The following is a 19277-nucleotide window of genomic DNA, read 5'->3' as shown; positions in this document are numbered from 1 at the left end:
CTGTGCTGGTTGCAGTTATGGTGGGAGAGGTTGTGGCTGCTGTGTCTGGACATGAGAGAGTCTCAGGCACAGGCAGTGGCTCTGGTGGCACTGCTGCTCCCCTCTCTTTATTGCTGGTAGCAGCCTCATCCCTTGTAGCAGGAGGAAAGAAGTTGCAGCTGAGTTTGGTGTGGGGAGAAACTGCAGCTCTCCCGCTTGCAACCCCCTTGCTCCCTTTTGTGCAGGCTGGCCAGTGTGGTCACTTGCCTTTCCACCCTGCTTCATAATGTGTTCCTTCATATGTAAACTGGAACCTGTAAGTGTGCTGTGCACCACGGATTAGATTTCTGGATGTTATGTAAATGTGTTTGTGTGTGTAGATAATATATTGAGAAGTATTGGTGTGGTGGAAAGAATGAATGTTGTATAAAATATATATATATATAAACTAAATTCCTATATATAAAATAGATCCTAGGCTACTACTAACCCTATCCAATATAAGCATAGACTAATATGAAAGGTAGTTATAAAATAAAAGCACCAAGTTCTGAGAAATCCCTGTTGCTAGCACTGCAAGCAGGGAATCTGTTGAAGGTCAGGGCTTCCAGCCGTCATGGTCTGACGCGGAGGTGCTGGAGAACACCAGCAGCTCAGAAACTGACCCCAGGGCAGAAAGCAGGGAGCTGAAAAAACTGCTGCCTTTTCTGCATTTTCTCTGGCCCTCCCCCAGAGCACTGAAATTGGAAGGGACCTCAGAGAATGATGACAGGTCACTGTCCAGCCACACGTCAGTCATGAAAGCACTCCTTCCCCCCTCCCCCTCCCTCCCCTTACTTTCATTTCCCTGCCCATCCCTCCCCCCCCCAGGGAATCCAGTATAGGCAAGTTGAATATTCGACCCATGTCGAATATTCGACCCATGCTGTTAATATTTGACTCGCGCTGTTAATATTCGACTTCCGGTATTCGATTCGACAGCTATTTGACCAGCTGCTATTCGACTTGACTTCCACATTTCAAGGTTGAATATGTCAAGTCAAATATTAAGTCGAAGTTTTGCACAGCCCTACAAGACAGGGAGTCAGCGAAGAAGTAAATTGAGGAGTCAGTGGGTAAGAGACAGGCTGGGTGGGGTGGATAAGGGGGAGAAGTACCTGGGGAATCAGATGTCAGGCAGGTTATAGTGTTTCATAAATCCAATGTCTATATTTAGCCCATGATTTTTAGCATCCAGGAGGTTGATGAAGTGAAGTTCATAAGCTCGTCTCTGGGAAGTGGTTTGTAAGTTCCCTTTGAGGACTAGAAATGAGAGGTTGGAGAGAGAGTGATCTTCTTGTGAGAAATGTGCCCCCACAGGTAATTGGGTTTTCTTGTCTTTGATAGATTTCCGGTGTGCATTTATTTTGGTGTGCAGTTGTTGTTTGGTCTCTCCTACCTATTTTCCATCAGGGCATTTGGTGCATTGGATGAGGTATATTACATTTCTGGAGGTTCAGCTGTAAGATCCAGGAATGCTGATGGCTCTGTTGTAGGATGTAGTAATTGGTGGGGGGGGTGGAGATGTGTTGGCAGGTTTTGCATTTCTTGTCATAGCATAGTCTGGATCCATTTGGTGTGTTCTGGGCCTGAGGAAGTTTGCTTCTGGTGATGAGGTTAATGAGGTTCAGTACTTGTTTGAAGGCTAGGATGGGTGGTTCTGGGAAGGTCTCTTTAAGAATAGGGTCTCTTTCTAGTATGGGTTGCAATTTTTTGAGGATTTTCCATACTTGTTTGAGGAAAGGATGATATGTCATAACCAGTGGTGTGTGATTTGTGAGGATTCTTTTTACAGGATTTATACAGAGATAGACTAAGTTGCACTACACATATAAACCCTACATTTAGGTCCCACGCATAGTGACCTGTCACTACTGAAGACAGAAATATCTAACATTTGTTTGAACTGAACAAGAGAGCTGAAAATTATCACACGGTGGGTTTTTGTGCCACATAGTCTTTTATACATATATTCAGCACTGAATGAGGACAGTTTGAACTTTGTTAGCTAAAATAAATACAGGGTAGACAGAGTGTATATACTTGCCCTTTTGGCAAATGGTATATTTCAGTTTCTTATCTAGCTTCTTAATATGCAAGTTTTGCTTGCACCTACTTCTTGCCTTTGTCATATTTCATTCTTTAATCAGTTTGCCACATATGCAAAAAGAAAGGATGTGAAAAGCAAAACCAAGCCAACATTATATAGAGGGTCACTTGTACATAGTCTTTTTTTCTTAGGAAATGTTCCAATTTATTTCTTTTCTCACTGTAACCTACTCACCTACTCCATCATAGCCATTCCCAGCTAATCCCCACCCCCATTTGGCCTGTTTGGAGTGGGCAAGAGTGGATTTGAAGCTTCTCCATCCCCTGGACAGTGGGGACAGCAGCAGCAGGAAAGGGAAGGGGACTAGACATGCCATTGAGCATGGCAGTGAAGGTGGGTAGGGGGGATTCTTACATACTTTGGGGACCTTCAAAAAGTCCCCTTAGAATCCCATAGTGCAGTCCAGTCAGAAAGTGAGGGTGCAGTCACACCTCTGCACCCTGTCTGGATTTGCCCCTAGCCAGAATACATTTGCAGCTGAATTAGAAGATTTAGTACCATATTCAATTATAAGTCCATTGTGGCAGGGCACTCTTGGTGCCTGCCACTTTGAAGCCTAGGTCAGGGAGATGGCAGGTGCCTGATGAGGGTGGCCATTTAATACCCAGCTCTCCATGCTGAAGGGAGCAGTTTGAAGACCAACCCAAGGGTAAAAACCTCCCTGATGAGCTCCTTGTGCCAGAAACAACTTGGAGGTATATGGGCTGGGGCTATGGGGATGGAGGAGGCCTCAGGTCCTGGGCATGACCTAAAACTGCACCTTGCCAGGGTAGGGAGGCCTGGTGGGACTGCCAGTGGTGTGGCAGCCCAGGAAATGCCAGGACTGCAAACCTCCCTGGTGAAAGGTAGGTAGGAGGCATCTGATAATCTCCAGCCCCAGCACAGTCCTGGCTGGGGAAAGCCCAGACCTCTGAGGTCTTTGAGAGGCCTAAGGCTCACTTGATCCAGTGGAGTTGGGAGGGAGAGAAGGCAGGTGGCTGAGACCTGACTGGATGGACCCTCGAACTGATCCATGCTGGGGCCAGGACCCAAGGGGGATCAAAAGGGCCGGGACTCACCATGATAGATGCCCAGAGCAAGAGACTCAAGATTCTGACTAGCCAAAGGATGGGCCCAGAGTTTAAGGGGGAACCAAAGGTCCCAGAGAGGGGACCACAGCTTGAGAGGGATACAGGTTACAGGTAAGCTTAGCTGCCTGGGATGCCATCAGCGAGGCATGGGCCACAGTATAGGGAAAGGTTTGGAGCTGGGGATATCACCCCTCATCATCAGGGTCTTAAATGGCCAGCCTTCTGCCTGAATAACATCTTAATCATTTTTCCATCAAGGCGTGGCAGGAGAGAAAGGTGGGGGGTTAGCTGAGAAACTGGTGGGTGGGCCAACATCTAACTGGCCCCAGGAAGACCCCCTGTTACATCCATCCATTTCGCAGATAAGTGCTGACTTGCATCATAAACGTTATTTTGTACTCTGACAGCACGGCATCTAATGAAATAAATTGTTGCCTATGAAGGCTTACATATTTTAGAGTTAGTCTATAAAGTGCCACCCTGCCCTGTATTCTGCCTAACATCTCCATCCCCATTCTCCCAGGCAAAAATATACACTTCATTTTTAAACTGTAAATATGCAAAATTCAGAACAAGTAAAAGCAATTTTAAACCAAGTAAGCTTTTCTTGAAAAGCAGGCCCTGTCTCTTGAAAAATAAATGTATACAGTTGAGCTTTATTTTTCTTGCTAAAATAAGCCTACTTTACAAATTTCCAGCAAAATTCTAATGCTACCTAGAAAATACCTCCTGTGAAACATGCACATTCTAATGTATATTCATTCATTCTAATGGACTTACTCTTGATAGGAAAAGGGGGGAAAACAGACTTTCTGACTTTTAGGTAGTTTGGTCTTTGGTACTGAACAAAACAACTGAATGTCAAAAATCATCATGTGTTTCATTGTCTGATTTTGTAGTGGCAGGCAACTAGACTATGAAGACATTAAACAAAGGTATTTGCCACATAGTGGATTTTAAAAAATGAGACATGGAACCTGAAAATGTAATGAAATATTTTATTTCAGGGTGAACATTTCATTTTGGGTTGACCCATAGAGAATATCTGGTGGTATTTTTATCTCACTGAAATGAAAAATTAAAGTGAAAATGAAAAATGCCCATTTTAGTTTGACTCCAAGTGGGGTTTTCTTTCCATTTTGGGGAGGAGAAAGGGGGTGCTATTTACCACAGTCTAGCTACCTTGTCTTTATTTAAAGAGACCTTTAAATAATCTATTTTGCAAGCCCCAAGGAACTGCTTGACTAGCCCTTTAAAGCGATGTGCATTTACCTACTTGTAACAGTTTAGGTGTTAGAAACAGTGAGACTACCCTCTCTTAAAAGTGTTGTTAACACATTTTAGTGATACTAGCACTGAAAACCTGTGATGTTACTCTCATAGCTCATCCTGGAATTCTAGGGTATAAATATCACAGTTTTCAGTGAGATTAAACCACTGGAAATCTGTGCTGCCTCAATTCTCAATCACTCTGTAGTTGGAATGTTCCCTATAACTAATGAGTTGACTCTTTAGATTATAAGGATTAGCAGTCTAATTTTCACCTTTGGCCTCAGGATTCAGGACTATTTCCACACATTTCTTATTTTATAAAGTGTTGGAGGGATGTTGTAACCATGGTGGTCCAGGAAAGATGTGGGAGTCAATGATTTTTTGGGGGGTGATACCTTTTATTCAATCAACTGTATAGCTGGGGGAGAGTTTAGACAAGCTTCTGTGCCAGAAAGCTTATTTAAGATCTTTCTCCCAATTACACAGTCGGCCCAATAAAAAATATCTCCTGAAAAAAATCCATCTCCCTTATTTTATATATTTATTGTCAGATACATAGGTAATTAATTTGCCATTGCAAATAATTAGCCATTAAAATGCTTTGCAATGTACCTGCAATTTTTATTTGTACTCACAGGCATAACATATGATTGCAAAACTAGAGGCTAGGACTGCTCTGAAAATCAGGGGATTATTTGCTGAAGTACTGTGGTGAAGCTATATGGCAAGTCTACTAAGTTATACAAAATGCAGATGCAGGCATAAATCCATAAAAGATAAACAACTGAAAATTTTGCCCAGAGGAGTGGAAAATATCCAAACTGACAAAATACTGTGTTTAGCAAACACATTATGTCTGGCATTGTTTCAGATATATGTAACAGTGTTGCCTGGTGAAATTTATTCATCCAATATTGCAATGTATACTCTTTGTTTTCCCCCCAGAAAGTGGAGGCAGAAGTTTGTATCTTAGAAACACTCATATATGTATCTACAGATAAAAATATACTGTCGCAAAGCATTTTCAATGTGGTAAATCAATGTATGGCTCTATGCCTCTTCCCTTAAAGGGAAATAATCCTTTACAAAGTGATTTCAGAACTACTTATGAAAAGTACTTAATTAGAGGTTGTTCTTATATTTGCTGTTTGCATAGAAAAATGCACCTTGAGAGTGAGTATGTGTTTTGTGGAAACAGTCAAGGTTCTTTGGGTAAATCTGATATCTGTTGTTAGACCAACTCAAATAGTTGGAGAAATTTTTCTTTGCAAGCTTTTGGGCATAAATATCCTCCATCAGGCTAAGAAAGCATCTGCAGCTGGTGTGTGTGCTCTTCCTGGATGGAATGAACAGTAAAGAAGCCAGAGGCTGGTATGCATGCAAGAATTGTTTACAGAATTGTTCCAGATAGTAGATAACCTTTGAACCAGGTTGCAAAAAAATCAATTAAAATTGATCTGTGTAAGCAACACAAGCAATACAGTACAATTAAAAGAATGTATCATAATGGCCAGGTACAGATATTACACTTCTACCAGTATACGTGATCAAAAACCAGTCTATACCTGTAACAGAACAGAAGTTCGGCACACACAGACTGGTTTAAAAATGGTAGAACCCAGTCTAAGATTCTGTCCCCTACCAATCTAAACTACACCACTTATAGAAAGCCACATAACTTATACCAATTCAGTCTCAGGCTTTTTGAATGTCTGTACCTAGCCAATGAGTATACAGGTTTACTGAACTTAATTTGCACAGGTTAACTGAAACTTCAGGATGAGACAACAATTGCTGTCAAGAATTCTGATACTTAAAGTTTGGCAGTTATAACTGAAATAGAAAATGTTGTCTTAAGATTGCCCATTACTTCCCAGTAGGCTTGTGTGAGTAGGCAGCTATTGATCCAGCTTCAGATGCCAGGGATCCAATCCAGAGCTCTGGACTGGGTTCCTGCTTCTATCAGGCTGAATCAATGAAATAGCTATAACTTTGTTGTTTTTTGTCTGATTTGAATGGAACTTGCAGGGGTGGTAGTCTCTGCTAATAGCATGAAGCTGACCAACTTTCAAGAAGATCGGTGCAGAGGTTTGGGGGGAACTGTACCCCAAATTCTTGAAAGCAAAACTTATGTCACATGTATGTGTTACACCACGGGGGTGGGGAGGGTGAAAACTGCAGGGGTAGTAGCCCCTGCTGAGGCCACAAAGCCTGCCAAGTTTCAAGAAGATCGGTGCAGGGGTTTGGGGGGAACTGCACCTCAAGCTGCTGACAGGCAAAACTCGTGCCATGGGTGACACTGTGTGAGTTAAGGTGCAGCAGGGTGAAAACTGCAAGCATGGTGGTCCCTGCTGCGGGCATGAAGCCTGCCAGCTGTCAAGGAGATAGATGCACGGCTTCTAGGTTCTGGGGCCCTGCACCTCTGGCTGCTGACAGGCAAAACTCATGGGTGCTTGTGCAACTGTGTCTGTCTTGAGGCACCGGGAGGTGGGGGGCGCTACTGCAGGCCTGGCTGCTAAGCTACTGTGTTACCAGTTACCAATTAATCATGATTCACTCAGAGACCAGCTCAATATACAGTACCTAGCACCGATCTTCTTGAAACCAAGCAGACTTCATACTCTCAGCAGAAGCTACCATCTGTGCAAGTTTCATCCAAATCAGACAAAAAACAACAAAGATTTAGATATTCCATTATACCCTATAGCCGGATCTCCAAGGTGGATCCGAAGCTTTTCCAAAGTGGTCTGGAAGCTCCAAACCACTTCAGGAAGCCTAACAAAGCCAGCACTTCGATCCAGAGATGTTGCTTTAGACGCTGAAACATCCAAAGCTTCTCTGGATCCAAAGCATGGTCTGAAGCCTCGCACAGACCTACTTCCCAGCGTAGAGTTGTTAGTGTCTGTTCTGCATACACACCCGCAGCCAGCGGACAGTACTTCAAACCTAACCAAACTAGTTCGCCTTTCTCACACACACGCACACAAATGATAATGTCTCACATTCTATGTTGAGAAGTGGTGGCTGTGCTAGTAAGTTCTCTAGCTGAGGAGGGCAAGGTGGCAGCTCTACACATTTTTGCTTTATGCTTAATTCTTACATTTCTTGCCAAACAAAGACTTTCTGCAGTTGCCTTTTACCATGAGTTGGAAGCTAAAATGACACCTAAAACCAGGGAAGAGAATGTAAGAATGATCACCAGCCAATGAAATGATTGAATATGTGCCATCTGAAACTAAACAGGAAATGGAGGTTGCCACTAGTGGGTATCTATTATTGACCACTGCTTGTTCAACTCCTTTTTTCTGGTCTAAGGGCCCAGAAATATATCTGTTTGCCTAAAGCATTGAAATCTCTTTCATATAAAAGGCTTTAGGGCATAAAGGCCAAGGTGCAGTGGCTAAATGGAAAAATTTGAAAGCCTTATTTCATGATTAAATGCAAAAGACAATAATAATATTGTAGGAGTTTGAGTTTCAACAGTTAAGTTTTTATGATAGCCAATATGGATAATACTACAAATGTGTCTTATGTTATTATTTAGGAGAAGGCTGTTCTGTAACCAAACATGCTAATATAGAAAAAAAAATTAAAAACAAGAATTCTGCGTGGTATAGCATATATTAAAAATACATGTTACTTCCTTTTTTCAGGTAGTAAAAATGATGATTGTTGTCGTGTTGACATTTGCAGTCTGTTGGCTGCCCTACCACATTTACTTCATCATTACTGGGATCTACCAACAGTTAAATCGTTGGAAATACATTCAGCAAATATACCTAGCCAGCTTTTGGCTTGCCATGAGCTCCACGATGTATAATCCTATTATCTACTGTTGTCTTAATAAGAGGTAAGAGTGAATTATTAATTGCATGCATCTTAGAATATAAATGGTTTGAGTGTGAAAAGGCAAATAATGTTAACTTTAATATAAGGATTTTTAATGAAAAAAGGGGCAAGGGAGAATCTTGTGAGGTAAAAGCTTCCTTTAGGTTTCTATTCAGTGTTCATATCAAAGAGCCAAATGTATTTTTGAACACAGTGAACACAGTGATTTTCCTAAATCTGAGGAAGTGCTCTCCCAATATGAAAGCTACGTTTAGCCTTGGGATCCCAGTCCTACCAGGTTCTACATGCAGAATTCCTGATACTATCAGGGAAAGTTGCACTTGAGGGTTTACACATGAGGGGCCTAATTGTGTAATATACACTAAATGTAAGTTAAGGCTTTTGTCTATCACGTACACTGCAATGTGTGGGTTGAATGACTAATCACTGCTGCTAAGCTATAGCATAATTTTATGATGCTAGCTCCATGTAATTTAAAACAATTCTCTCCCAGGAGTGTTTTACTTCCTATTGTGATATTTCTATTATACTCAGAGACCTATAACAAGATAATAAAATGGATGTTTACATCCTTACTATTCTTTATTAAATCCTATCTAGTCTGGAGATCTAGTCTGAATACTCAAACATCTCCATCCTGCCTCACAAAGGCATAACACTTGCAACTAACTTCATCTGAATTTTGTGGGTGCTAAAATGAGCTTAAGTCAGGCCACTGGATTGTTTTAGGGAACTCTGCATGAGCATAAGACTCACTTTAACTGGATCATATAGCACCATCAGAGTATGACAGTATGGACAGACACTCACTTCCAGGGCTAAGAATTTCTATAAAGTGAAAGAGAGGGAATTTCCCCCCTGGCTAAACCCATCCCCAGTGCCCCAGAAACTACTGGAGCTCTGCTGCAGGATGGTTCTGGCTGTGGAAGAATCCTTCCACTACCCCCCGCCATGCACAGTTTGGGGATCAGTTGGAACTATGCACAGGGCAGCAGGGAGATGCACCTGCAGCTAGAACTATCCTGCACCCACAAAACACTTCTAGCTGCTGGAGAGTGCCCCCGAGTCCAGGCACAACATCAGGGTAACCCAAAGGGTGCACAGGGCAGAAAGACGCACGTGCCTCTGGCTGCAACTGTACCAAATTGTTCCAACCATGGGAGAATGCTCTCTGCCTGGTCCTGCCAATCCACTGATGGGCAGGACAGGTTGTGGGGGCATTCTCCCTGGTTTTGTATTGCCCTGTAGCTCCAGGATAGTTCCACACATGGGAGAATGGCCTCTGCTTCATGCTTAGCTCCAGGGTGACCTGGAGGGGTACATGAAGCACAAAGCAGGTGTACACAGGGCTGGAACCACCCAGAGTCCCCCCCTCCCCCCCCATCCAGTCAATCTGCTGCTTGGCCCCGATTTGATCTGTCTTGAGGAAACCAACTATGAATTAAGCCACAGGGGTGGTCCACATCTGTTCACTGATAGGGGGAGGAGTGAGGAGGGGGGGCACTAGCACAGCTGCCTGGCCAGTCCAGGAACTCCACCCCTGGAGTTTTCAAGCAGCAGCAGTAGCGTCTTCACAGGGCTCTTGGAGGCCAGGTACAGAAGTTACATTTATTGTGTGGTAGGTTTCAGAAAACACTCTGCAACTGTAACAGAACAGATGATCAAGGCACATAGAGCACTGTAAAAAGGGCAGATCCCAGTCTAAGATAACCCTGGATGGATGTGGTATCAGGCTTCAGCACTGTAGGTTAGAGCACCATAACATACATCTGTACCAGATCCCATCAAGACTCATGGTAGGTCACATTCTGCCAGCAACCCATGGGGTTTTGCAGCTCCCTGTTCACCACCACCCCTCCTCCGGCCTCCCCACCCAGAGTGGCACTCTTGCATATTGTCAAAGATTCAAGTGAACAAGTGCTAAATATGGGTCAGCTGCTATTTTGCAACTGCTTACAGTTGGGGAGGGAGAAGGGAAGGGGAATGGTGTGCAGGCAGCCTAGGTTGTGGGCACTGGTACCCATGACTCAGGGCTAGAGGAGCCCTTGGCAGGAGACCCATGGCCCAGAACCAGGGTGTGGGCACTTGAAGCCCTCTGGCCTAACTTATCTGAGGAGAGGTCCTGGTCCACACAGGTAAAAAGGCATTTGGCCAGGGCTTCACAGATCTAGACAGTTTGCCACAAGTGCAGGGCTGGGGCCCCACACATTAGCAGTGGGCTTGCCCTCTCCACCATCCCCACATGGCATGTGCTCACATGTGCCAGGCCTGGTCCATAGTTGAAGTGCTCCTTCCGGAAGCCCAGCTGCCCCACATAGGGCCTCACAGGCCAGGGCTGGAGCGGGTAGGTCAGGCACCTGATGAGGATTGAGGGGGTGGGGAGGCAATGACATCAGTGATGATGAAATTGGGGACCCTGGGTGCATAGCGCCTACTTTTCATCACTCCAGGGAAGGAGGAATTGCACAAAACACAGACATTGTCCTCATCACCCAGGTGGAAATTGGTGGCCCAGTTGTGCCCTAGAAGCCTGGGTTCTTTCTGTGCATCCTGGGTAGCCATGCACCCCCTTGGGAGGTGGGGAGGGAGAACAGAGGACTCTAGACTTCCGGTGGTTTTTACCACCTCAGAAAAGTGTACAGCTATTCAAGTTAAGGGAAAGAGATCTTCTTGGTCAGAAGTGATATTTCTTGCAGAAAAGCCAGTTGTCTTCTGCAAAAAAAACCTCCTTGAAGGGCAGTATGTTCTTTTTTTTGCACTGGGAAAAAGGCTTTTCTCCCAGAACAAATGTAACACCTGTCTATAGTCTAAATATATATAACATCCAGAGTATGTGCTATGACACCTCTCTGCACATAGTGCATCTGCTTTACTTATTGATTCATTTCTCATGGTTTCCTTTTCTATCAGTGAAAGCAAGCCATCAAAGGGCAATGGCACAATTTACAAATTAAATCAGTATACAAGTCAATATTGAGTAAGCATTTTTTGATTATTTTAAAATCTCTTTTTAAAGTGTGTCAAGAGGCAAGTGTAATTCCTACAATATTTATGCAGATATTTAAAATGATTGCAGAAGCTAATGAATGTAATTCTGTCATTTAGCAAGTTGATTATCCATCATCTATCAGTTGTAATCTAATTTAAGTAAAAGGGGCAGAATCTACTAGGATTTATAACAGAGTGCACAACTGAAGTCTTCCACCCAGGTCAGGGGAGAATGTATTTTTCTCACTCACAGCCATTAAATGCCAGTCAAGTGACTCTGTATGATTATTCTCAGAGGTGTAAAGTAACTCCAAAAAAGATATAAAGCAGGGATGGCAAAATGCAGCCCGTGGGCCAGATGTGGCCCGCCAGGCAATTCTACCCAGGCCACAGGGCCCCTAGAAAATGTTGAAAATTAATATTTATCTGCCCCTGGCTGCCTGTCATGCAGCCCTTGATGGCTTGCCAAAACTCAGTAAGTGGCCCTCCACCCGAAATAATTGCCCACCCCTGATATAAAGAATAACCATACTGAAATAGTAGGCACTTACAGCTAACAGATGAAACCCTGTCCCAAATTGCCAGCTCCATAGATTTCACTGAGGCCTAGATTTTAGCTAGTATGCACATGTTTAAAAGGCTAGAAAAGCAGAAAGCAGGAAAACATCAGTTCTAGTACATTCTGAATAAATGTTGTTGTAACACCTGAACTTTATATCTTCAGAATGTGACTAACAGACTTATAAAAAATCTTACTCACAACAAACTGATGTGACTTTAAGGCATCATAGTCCTGCACAATGCTCAACTGGATCAGAAGAACAAAGAATTTTGCAACCCATAAAAATCTTCTTAATTCTGAAGCCAAAAATAAATCATATTTTCACTACGCATAAGACTGAACTACTGATGACATATTCTGTGCCTCAAACTCAAATCCGGAAAAATCCTAAAGCTTTATATAGTATTCATGGAGTTAGGAGTTACAATCTGCTAGTTGGAGTTTCTTCAGCTCAATTCATACAGCATTGTATGAATATTGGTACCTCAGATGAATCTGGTATCAAAAAAGATGATAATAGCTATTTCAAATCTCATTTCTCAGATAAATGAAGTTACCAGATTAGCATCTAAAAAGTGACAGCAAGCTTTCAAAAAAGGAAAAAAAGAGCAAGCCTGGAATAATAAAGAGGCTGTAATGCAATACAAAGTAAAAGACTCTAACAAGTTTTAGTTTTGTATGTATTCCTCCATGCAAACTTCTTAGATAAGATTTTTGGAAACATTTTCATAGTGCTAACCTCATCTAAATAGAAAGATCATCACTTGCACCCCTCATTCACAATCACAGAACATCCTTGTGGCAATATGTTTAAAATAATGATATTGAGGAAGAGAGGGAGAGAGAAAGAGAGAAAGAGATTAAGCATATGTATAGATTTAACAAAATATTAGAGTGAAAAGAGAGAGGGAAAACCACTCTTAACATGAGACCACCCAGCTCCCTTTGACTCACTGATCTCGATTTTCATACTGTGGTCATCAGTGTGATACTTGAACATCTATATTCCAAAATAGGTTTTAGACGAGCAGTTTTCAGACTGCAAGGATTGCCCCCCCCGGGGGATGTGGAGGAACGCTGGGTGGGGTGCAGTGCAGGGGGGTAATGGCAGGAAGTCTGCAAGGAGCTGGTGCCACTGCAGCCCTGTGGGGGGATGCAAGGGTGGCGAGCCCCAGGTAGGTTGTGCCAGCAGGCTGCTGTGCCTCTGGGAGCCTGGTGTCATGGGCGCACAGCCTAGAGCTATAGCAGGGCCAAGGCAGAGAGCAGACAATTCATAGTGAATACTCCTATTTGATACATTTTGGACGCATTCCTCCAACACTTGCACATGATGAACAATAAAGATAGATTAACAATAAAATAATAAAAGTATCTTACACACACCTGAAGTTGCATTAAACTTCTCTCTGAGTGGCGCTAATAATGTATATGAAATTATTCACATGTGTAAGTATTGTAGAATTGGTGCCTTAGGCTCCTTTCCTGTTTGAGAATTATTCTTAAGTGGCTTGCCATTTTCTTGTGTGGAGCTTTATTTTTAGTATTTAGAATTATTTGACAGATAATTTTAAAAAAAAACCTGGTCATTAGATAATTTGTGAGAGAACGCCTGTACTTCCTCTATATGCAAAACTAAAAATCAGTCTGTTCCTTATTTTTAATTGGACAGCTAGACATCATGGTAATGCTATAGTTCCCTGATTGAATAAAGGTAAGTCTCAGAATCCAGGTTTTCTATGTAAATAATTATGCCAAAATCCAGAGCTCACTTTCCATAAATATTTTCCAACACTTGTTTTAAGCAAACTCATTTACTGAATGTTTTTAGGAAGAGGATACACAATAGATATGCATAAAGTCAAGTAAATTCAGTGTTTGCAGTTTTTTATGAGAGAGAGGTAATAAGAGAGTGTTTCTTTATGTGTTATCAAGGGAAAAAACAGAATTCTCCTCATTTTTATAATCTAAAATGCTGAGATTTAGCAAGCTTTTAAAAAGCAGAATGTTGCAATAGTGCAGCTGAGAATAGACAAAGGTTTGGATCATGACTTCATCAGGGTGAAATCAGAACAATTTCCTAAACAAGCAATGTTGTTGGGGTGTTTGATTTACAAAGCTATGAAGGGAAGGGAAGTTCAGGGCCAAGACACACTGCCAGGGTAATAGGCAGGCAAGGCATATGGAGTGTCAGAAATAAAAAAGTGCTATCAATTAATCCTGTTCTTCCTACTTAAATTTCAGTCAGGCAAGATCCTGTTGATTTTCATGAGACTAGAAATGGGATTAATGGATCAAGTAAAGCTTTGGAAATTGGAGTGTTTGGGTGTGTCTTTATCACCAGTGCATTCTGCTTCAACCAAGCATTCGTGTTTTTAAATTATCAGTTTTTCTAGGCCACCAAGCATAGATTTTCACCAAATATCTTTCTTCTCAGATTCCGAGCTGGTTTCAAGAGAGCATTTCGTTGGTGCCCATTTATTGAAGTTTCTAGCTATGATGAGCTGGAGCTCAAGGTAGCCAGGTTTCATCCCACCAGACAAAGTAGCTTGTACACTGTTTCAAGAATGGAGTCTAGCATGACGGTAGTGTTTGACCCAAATGATGGAGATAATTCCAAGTCTACCCAAAAGAAAAGAGCTGCTTTACGGGACACAAGTTTCAATGGGTGTTCACAAAGGAATTCTAAAACCATGTCTACAACCTCCAGTTTCATCAGCTCACCCTACACATCAGTGGATGAATACTCCTAAGGCCCCCAATAACTTTGCAACAGTTGTGAACAGGGCAGTGTTGTACATGAAAGACAATGTTGTTCCACCTTAGAACCAAATAGTCATGCTACAGGAAAGCAATCATGATCCCAGTGGTAAACCTAATTGTAAATATCATAAGAATTATTGGCCAGGCTTACGTATGTGTTTTGGGAGAAATAGAGAAACTCTAAAGACATCTGTTTACATCAGTCTGACAACACAGTGGCACTTTGTACATAAAACTGCCTAAGTGTTATTTGAAACAAACTAACAATATAAATTTATTGTTCTTGTTGACCTGTAATGACCTGCTGATATTCACATTTCACTGATCAAGATGTAACAAAGCAGCTTCAACATATTATAGTACAAAATATACTGGATTTTTATGTTGTTCATTTTCAGAAGGGAAGTTACATTATTCTGGGTACAACGCATCCTTCTCAATCTAGTCAAAATTAACCCCAGATCCTGTTCTCCATTACACAAAAGTCAGAACCCATTCCTGATTTTCCTTCTCAGGATGTTATCCTGCTGAAGTCAATATGAAGTTCAGTCCTGTTCAGAGCATTATCTATACCATGCTTAAGTCCTGCTTAAGCTCTAGCTTTTAGGGTTTGAGTCAATTTTAACTGGGGTATAGATTTCGTGCTCACTCCTGCATATAAATGAATCCCACTTTGGATGAGGCAACTGGGGCTTATTTCTCCTACAGTGCTCATCTCTCTTAAGAGGACTACTGACTTCAAAATGAAGATCACTTAACATAATCTGTATAAAAGATCTTCATTAAATGTGAATTTATGTGATTCTGCTGAAGAGCTCTGTCTTCAGTATGACAGTATTTAAAAATTCCTTAACAGAAAGAAATAGGCATTATTTCATAGGGATTATGTGGCATTAACTTTGTCACTGAATAATTTGTATGTATAAATAAATTCAGACAAGTGAAACTCATGGTCAATTACCCACTTTCTTGCAGGAGCAAGATAGTGCAAATCCTCTTTCTCCAGATACAAACCTGCTCTTTTTAGAAGTGGCTTGAGCATTGGCGATGCATACAGGGAGCACAGTGGGGGGGACCACATGCCGCCCCGAGATTGGCCCCTGGAAGTGGGGGCACTGAGAGAAGCACCAACGTGCCCCCCCCTGCAGCAAGAGAAGTGCCAATGTGCCCCCTCTGCGCTAAGAGACGTGCCAGTGGGAAAACCGGAAGTGCTGGTGGAAGTGTCGCTGGCACTTCCGATTTCACTGCTGGTGGTTCTGGGTTCCGCGATTGGTCCCTGGAAGACATTCCCCCTCCCCCCAGTCAGCAATCAGCTGCTGGGAGACACCACTTACCCTCGATTGGTGATTGGCCGATCATGCCCCCCCAGAATCGTAGGGTATGAGTCGCCCAAGACAAGCCATAAACGCTATTTATTTCAGTTCAAGTCAAAACATGGCCACTGTCCCAGATGATGAGTTTGTTCTTGCAAGGTTATGATCCAAGATATCAGGAGAGTTTAATTCAAAATAAAAGTGGATGCTGTGGGATAAATGGCAAGCTTCTTCGATCACTGTGTGCTAACAGAAGCTTCCAAAATTTTTGCAGCATTTACCTTCAAGCAAAACTTAACTCTATCCCTGATGTAGTTTTCAGCATGCACTGTATCATCAACTAATTGGGTCCAGAAACAACCATTTGTATTGTGTCCTAGTCTGACTTTAAAGTCAGGAAATGGTAGATAATACTGATGATGAGTATGACTTTTAGTCATGTAAATTTAGACGGATAAAAATGCGTGATGTTTTACACTGTATGAAAATTGTCCTTCAACAACTTCTCCATAACGTTCTAAGAGACTGCAGTGTTCTTCAATGAATTTTACAGGTCTGCCTCGCACTTCTGTTTCTGCATCCATACTACTAAAAACAAATGGATCATTTAATATTTAAGGACCTGACTGCATTCACGCATATGATGTTAGGGGATCTACATTATCTAATCATGAGCCTGCAGCTGTTGCACCTGCAAAATGTAGGTGGAAAAACAGGTCTCAACATTCACAAAATGGTCCTATGGACCCTCTTATTACAAAAGTATGTTTCCTCAAATATAGGAGAGAGTTTTTTTATGGGTGTGATTAGAAATTTTGTGGTGACATTTTTTGGAGACAGCCCCCAAATATGAAACAAATATAAAAGATTAACATCTGACATTTTCATATAATAAAGTTTTCAGACAAGTAACCTTTTTAAAAAATCACCTTGTGTGACAAAAAATTAATCCTGTGAGAAGGTGAGCACCTCCTGAGAGATTCAATATATGCTCATCTCCTACAATGTACATAAATCTCCAGTTTTCACTCCATGCTTACTCAAGCAAATCTACATAGAGGGCAGAAGAGTCTAACTGCTTACATAAGAACTGACTAAACATCTCAAGACTTGGCCCACATGAGCATCTAGCACTTCTATAGCGGGGCATGCCATAAGTTTGGTAGATACTAGGGAAGAAGTCTTCAATGTTCAGTCATCTTAATTCAAAATTAACATGGCTACAGTCCTTGTGTTGCTCAATAGCAATGAAGTCTCCTAAGATTAGCGCTCTTTAAATTATGACAAGCACACCTTCTGAATCACTGGAGAATCCAGCACTATACTGTTGAAGTTAGCTGTTATGTTACCATGAAATCTGAAATGGCTTTAATATAAATCTCCCTTTTTTCTGATATAAGAACTACTACTGCATGATTGACTCTGTAAATTCACTTAGATCCATATCTGTCCAATGCATGTGTATGGAATGAACAGACCATATAACATGTTTTCATACAATACAGTGTGGCTTGTGTGTCTCTAATATGGATTATGACAAAAGGGTGTGTGCTTGTAAGTAGAACTACAAATGGAGACCAGAGAAGCAGAATATGATAATGATACAATAAATGTTACAATTTAGGAAACTGTGATGTTTCTGTGTGTGAATGTATGTACTTTGTAAGAAACATTATTATTAGTTTAAATAATTTTAGTTGTATAAATATGGCACAATATTTTAAATGTTTTGTTTTCAATTGCATAAGATAAAATATACAGGTCAGAAAAAGCCTGAGTGGAAAATGTTGTAAAATGTCAGATTACGTTATAGAAGAGCTATCGTATTATTTCATTTCAATATAGACAGTTGTTGCTTAGCTTAAACAGAGCCACCATCTCAGGAGAGGAGAGGAATCACAAAGATCTTTTCTAGGTGTATTTTTTTCTATTGGCTACGGTGACTTTACTGTACTTACTGTTCGTATGATGAAGAGAAACTTTCTTCACAGAATTCAGTAAGAGCTTGCCTGTTGACTTCAGTGGATTTCTTTGAAGATGTTTAACTGATATACATTGAAAAATAATGGAAAAAAATCAGTTGCAATGTTTGTTTTTACTTGGAAATGGAGGATATTGTGCTACTGAAGAAAAACACCACCACCAGAAGTATACAAGCCATTTTTCAAAATGTTTCCATACCATCTATATAGCTTGCTAAACCAAGTACTCCTGCCAATTGAATAAAAAGGAGACAATTACTCCTATGCAAGAAAAGGACCTGGTCAGTTAAAGTATCACTCAAGAATGGAAAAACAAATTCTGATCTCAGTTCCATCACTGAGAACCAGAATAACCTCACTGACTGTTGTGGAGTTACTTAGAATTTAAAATTGTATAACTGGAATAAAAGAAGAACTAGCTCAGAGTTCTCCACCAGTAAAGCAGACTACAAATGTCTGATATGTTTGATTTCTGTTAATTAGTCATATACACTAAAATTCAGGCTTTAAATAATAAAATTACTTTAATTTCATTCATTTCTAAAATGCATCTAATGCTACACCTTTTTTAAACAAATATGCCCTGCTGCTAAATGTAATGGTATTCCTGTCTTCATTAACAGGTCTTTTGCCAACCAAAATTTGGAATCTTAAAACACCACTGTCTCCCATTACCTTATTTACTCCCATATCACATGAGCCTTTTTCCCAAAAATCAAAATTGGGGTATGTGTCTTTAGTGAGAAAGCTGATTTTCTGTTTACTATAGAAACACTGTGCTTTAATTCTTGATTCAGGTTTGATTCCTGCTCACAACAATAGTGGCATTTGTATTCAGGCAGCTGAGGGCATCTATTTACTTAATGGTTTACTGCACTCCACTGCTGTTCATGATTTCCCTTCCTTTTTAATGGTCTTGATGTTTGACTAGTCAAGCTAACCTTTCTCAATTTTGCTGTCTTTTACTCCTGGTACTCTTCCTTCTATTTCACAGACTGCTTTTAGCATTTTCAAAATCCTGGATTCACCCATGGAGACCAGTGTTCAGCAGCAAGGGTTTCAGCTCTTGGTTAAACTAGAAAGGAAGGGAGAGTAAATGGAAGATCAGACTCTATTCCTGTTCCATGCAGCCATAACTCTGGGAAAAATCTTGGTTTTTCATTCTGCCTTCCCAAAAACAAGGTGGGTGTCTTATTTGGGGCCACATGGTACACACAAAAAAAACTCCAGTAGTTAGCTTTTCATACACACCTGCATGCTTACTGCTTTTAGGCAACAGGCAAGAAGATGGTCGTGAATCTGGACATGGGAAGGCTAATGTTATGGAGTATAGGAAGTCTGGCACTATAAAGT

The 19277-nt window shown here is 41.4% G+C and overlaps 1 protein-coding gene across 1 annotated transcript in view; it reads left to right on the top strand.

The window, feature by feature from the left end:
• Positions 1 to 14619, top strand: part of TACR3 (tachykinin receptor 3) — a 113399-nt gene extending 98780 nt beyond the window's left edge. Inside the window, exons 4-5 of the mRNA XM_090034785.1 lie at positions 8124 to 8320; positions 14304 to 14619. Coding sequence (XP_089890911.1) covers positions 8124 to 8320; positions 14304 to 14619 — 513 coding nt within the window. The remainder of the gene's footprint in view (positions 1 to 8123; positions 8321 to 14303) is intronic.
• Positions 14620 to 19277: the final 4658 nt, after the last annotated feature.

This window comes from Crocodylus siamensis, chromosome 2 (assembly GCF_052110815.1).
Source record: "Crocodylus siamensis isolate JL-2025a chromosome 2, ASM5211081v1, whole genome shotgun sequence".
In the NCBI taxonomy this organism is placed as follows: Eukaryota; Metazoa; Chordata; order Crocodylia; family Crocodylidae; genus Crocodylus; species Crocodylus siamensis.
This window is presented reverse-complemented; position numbering and strand designations above follow the sequence as displayed.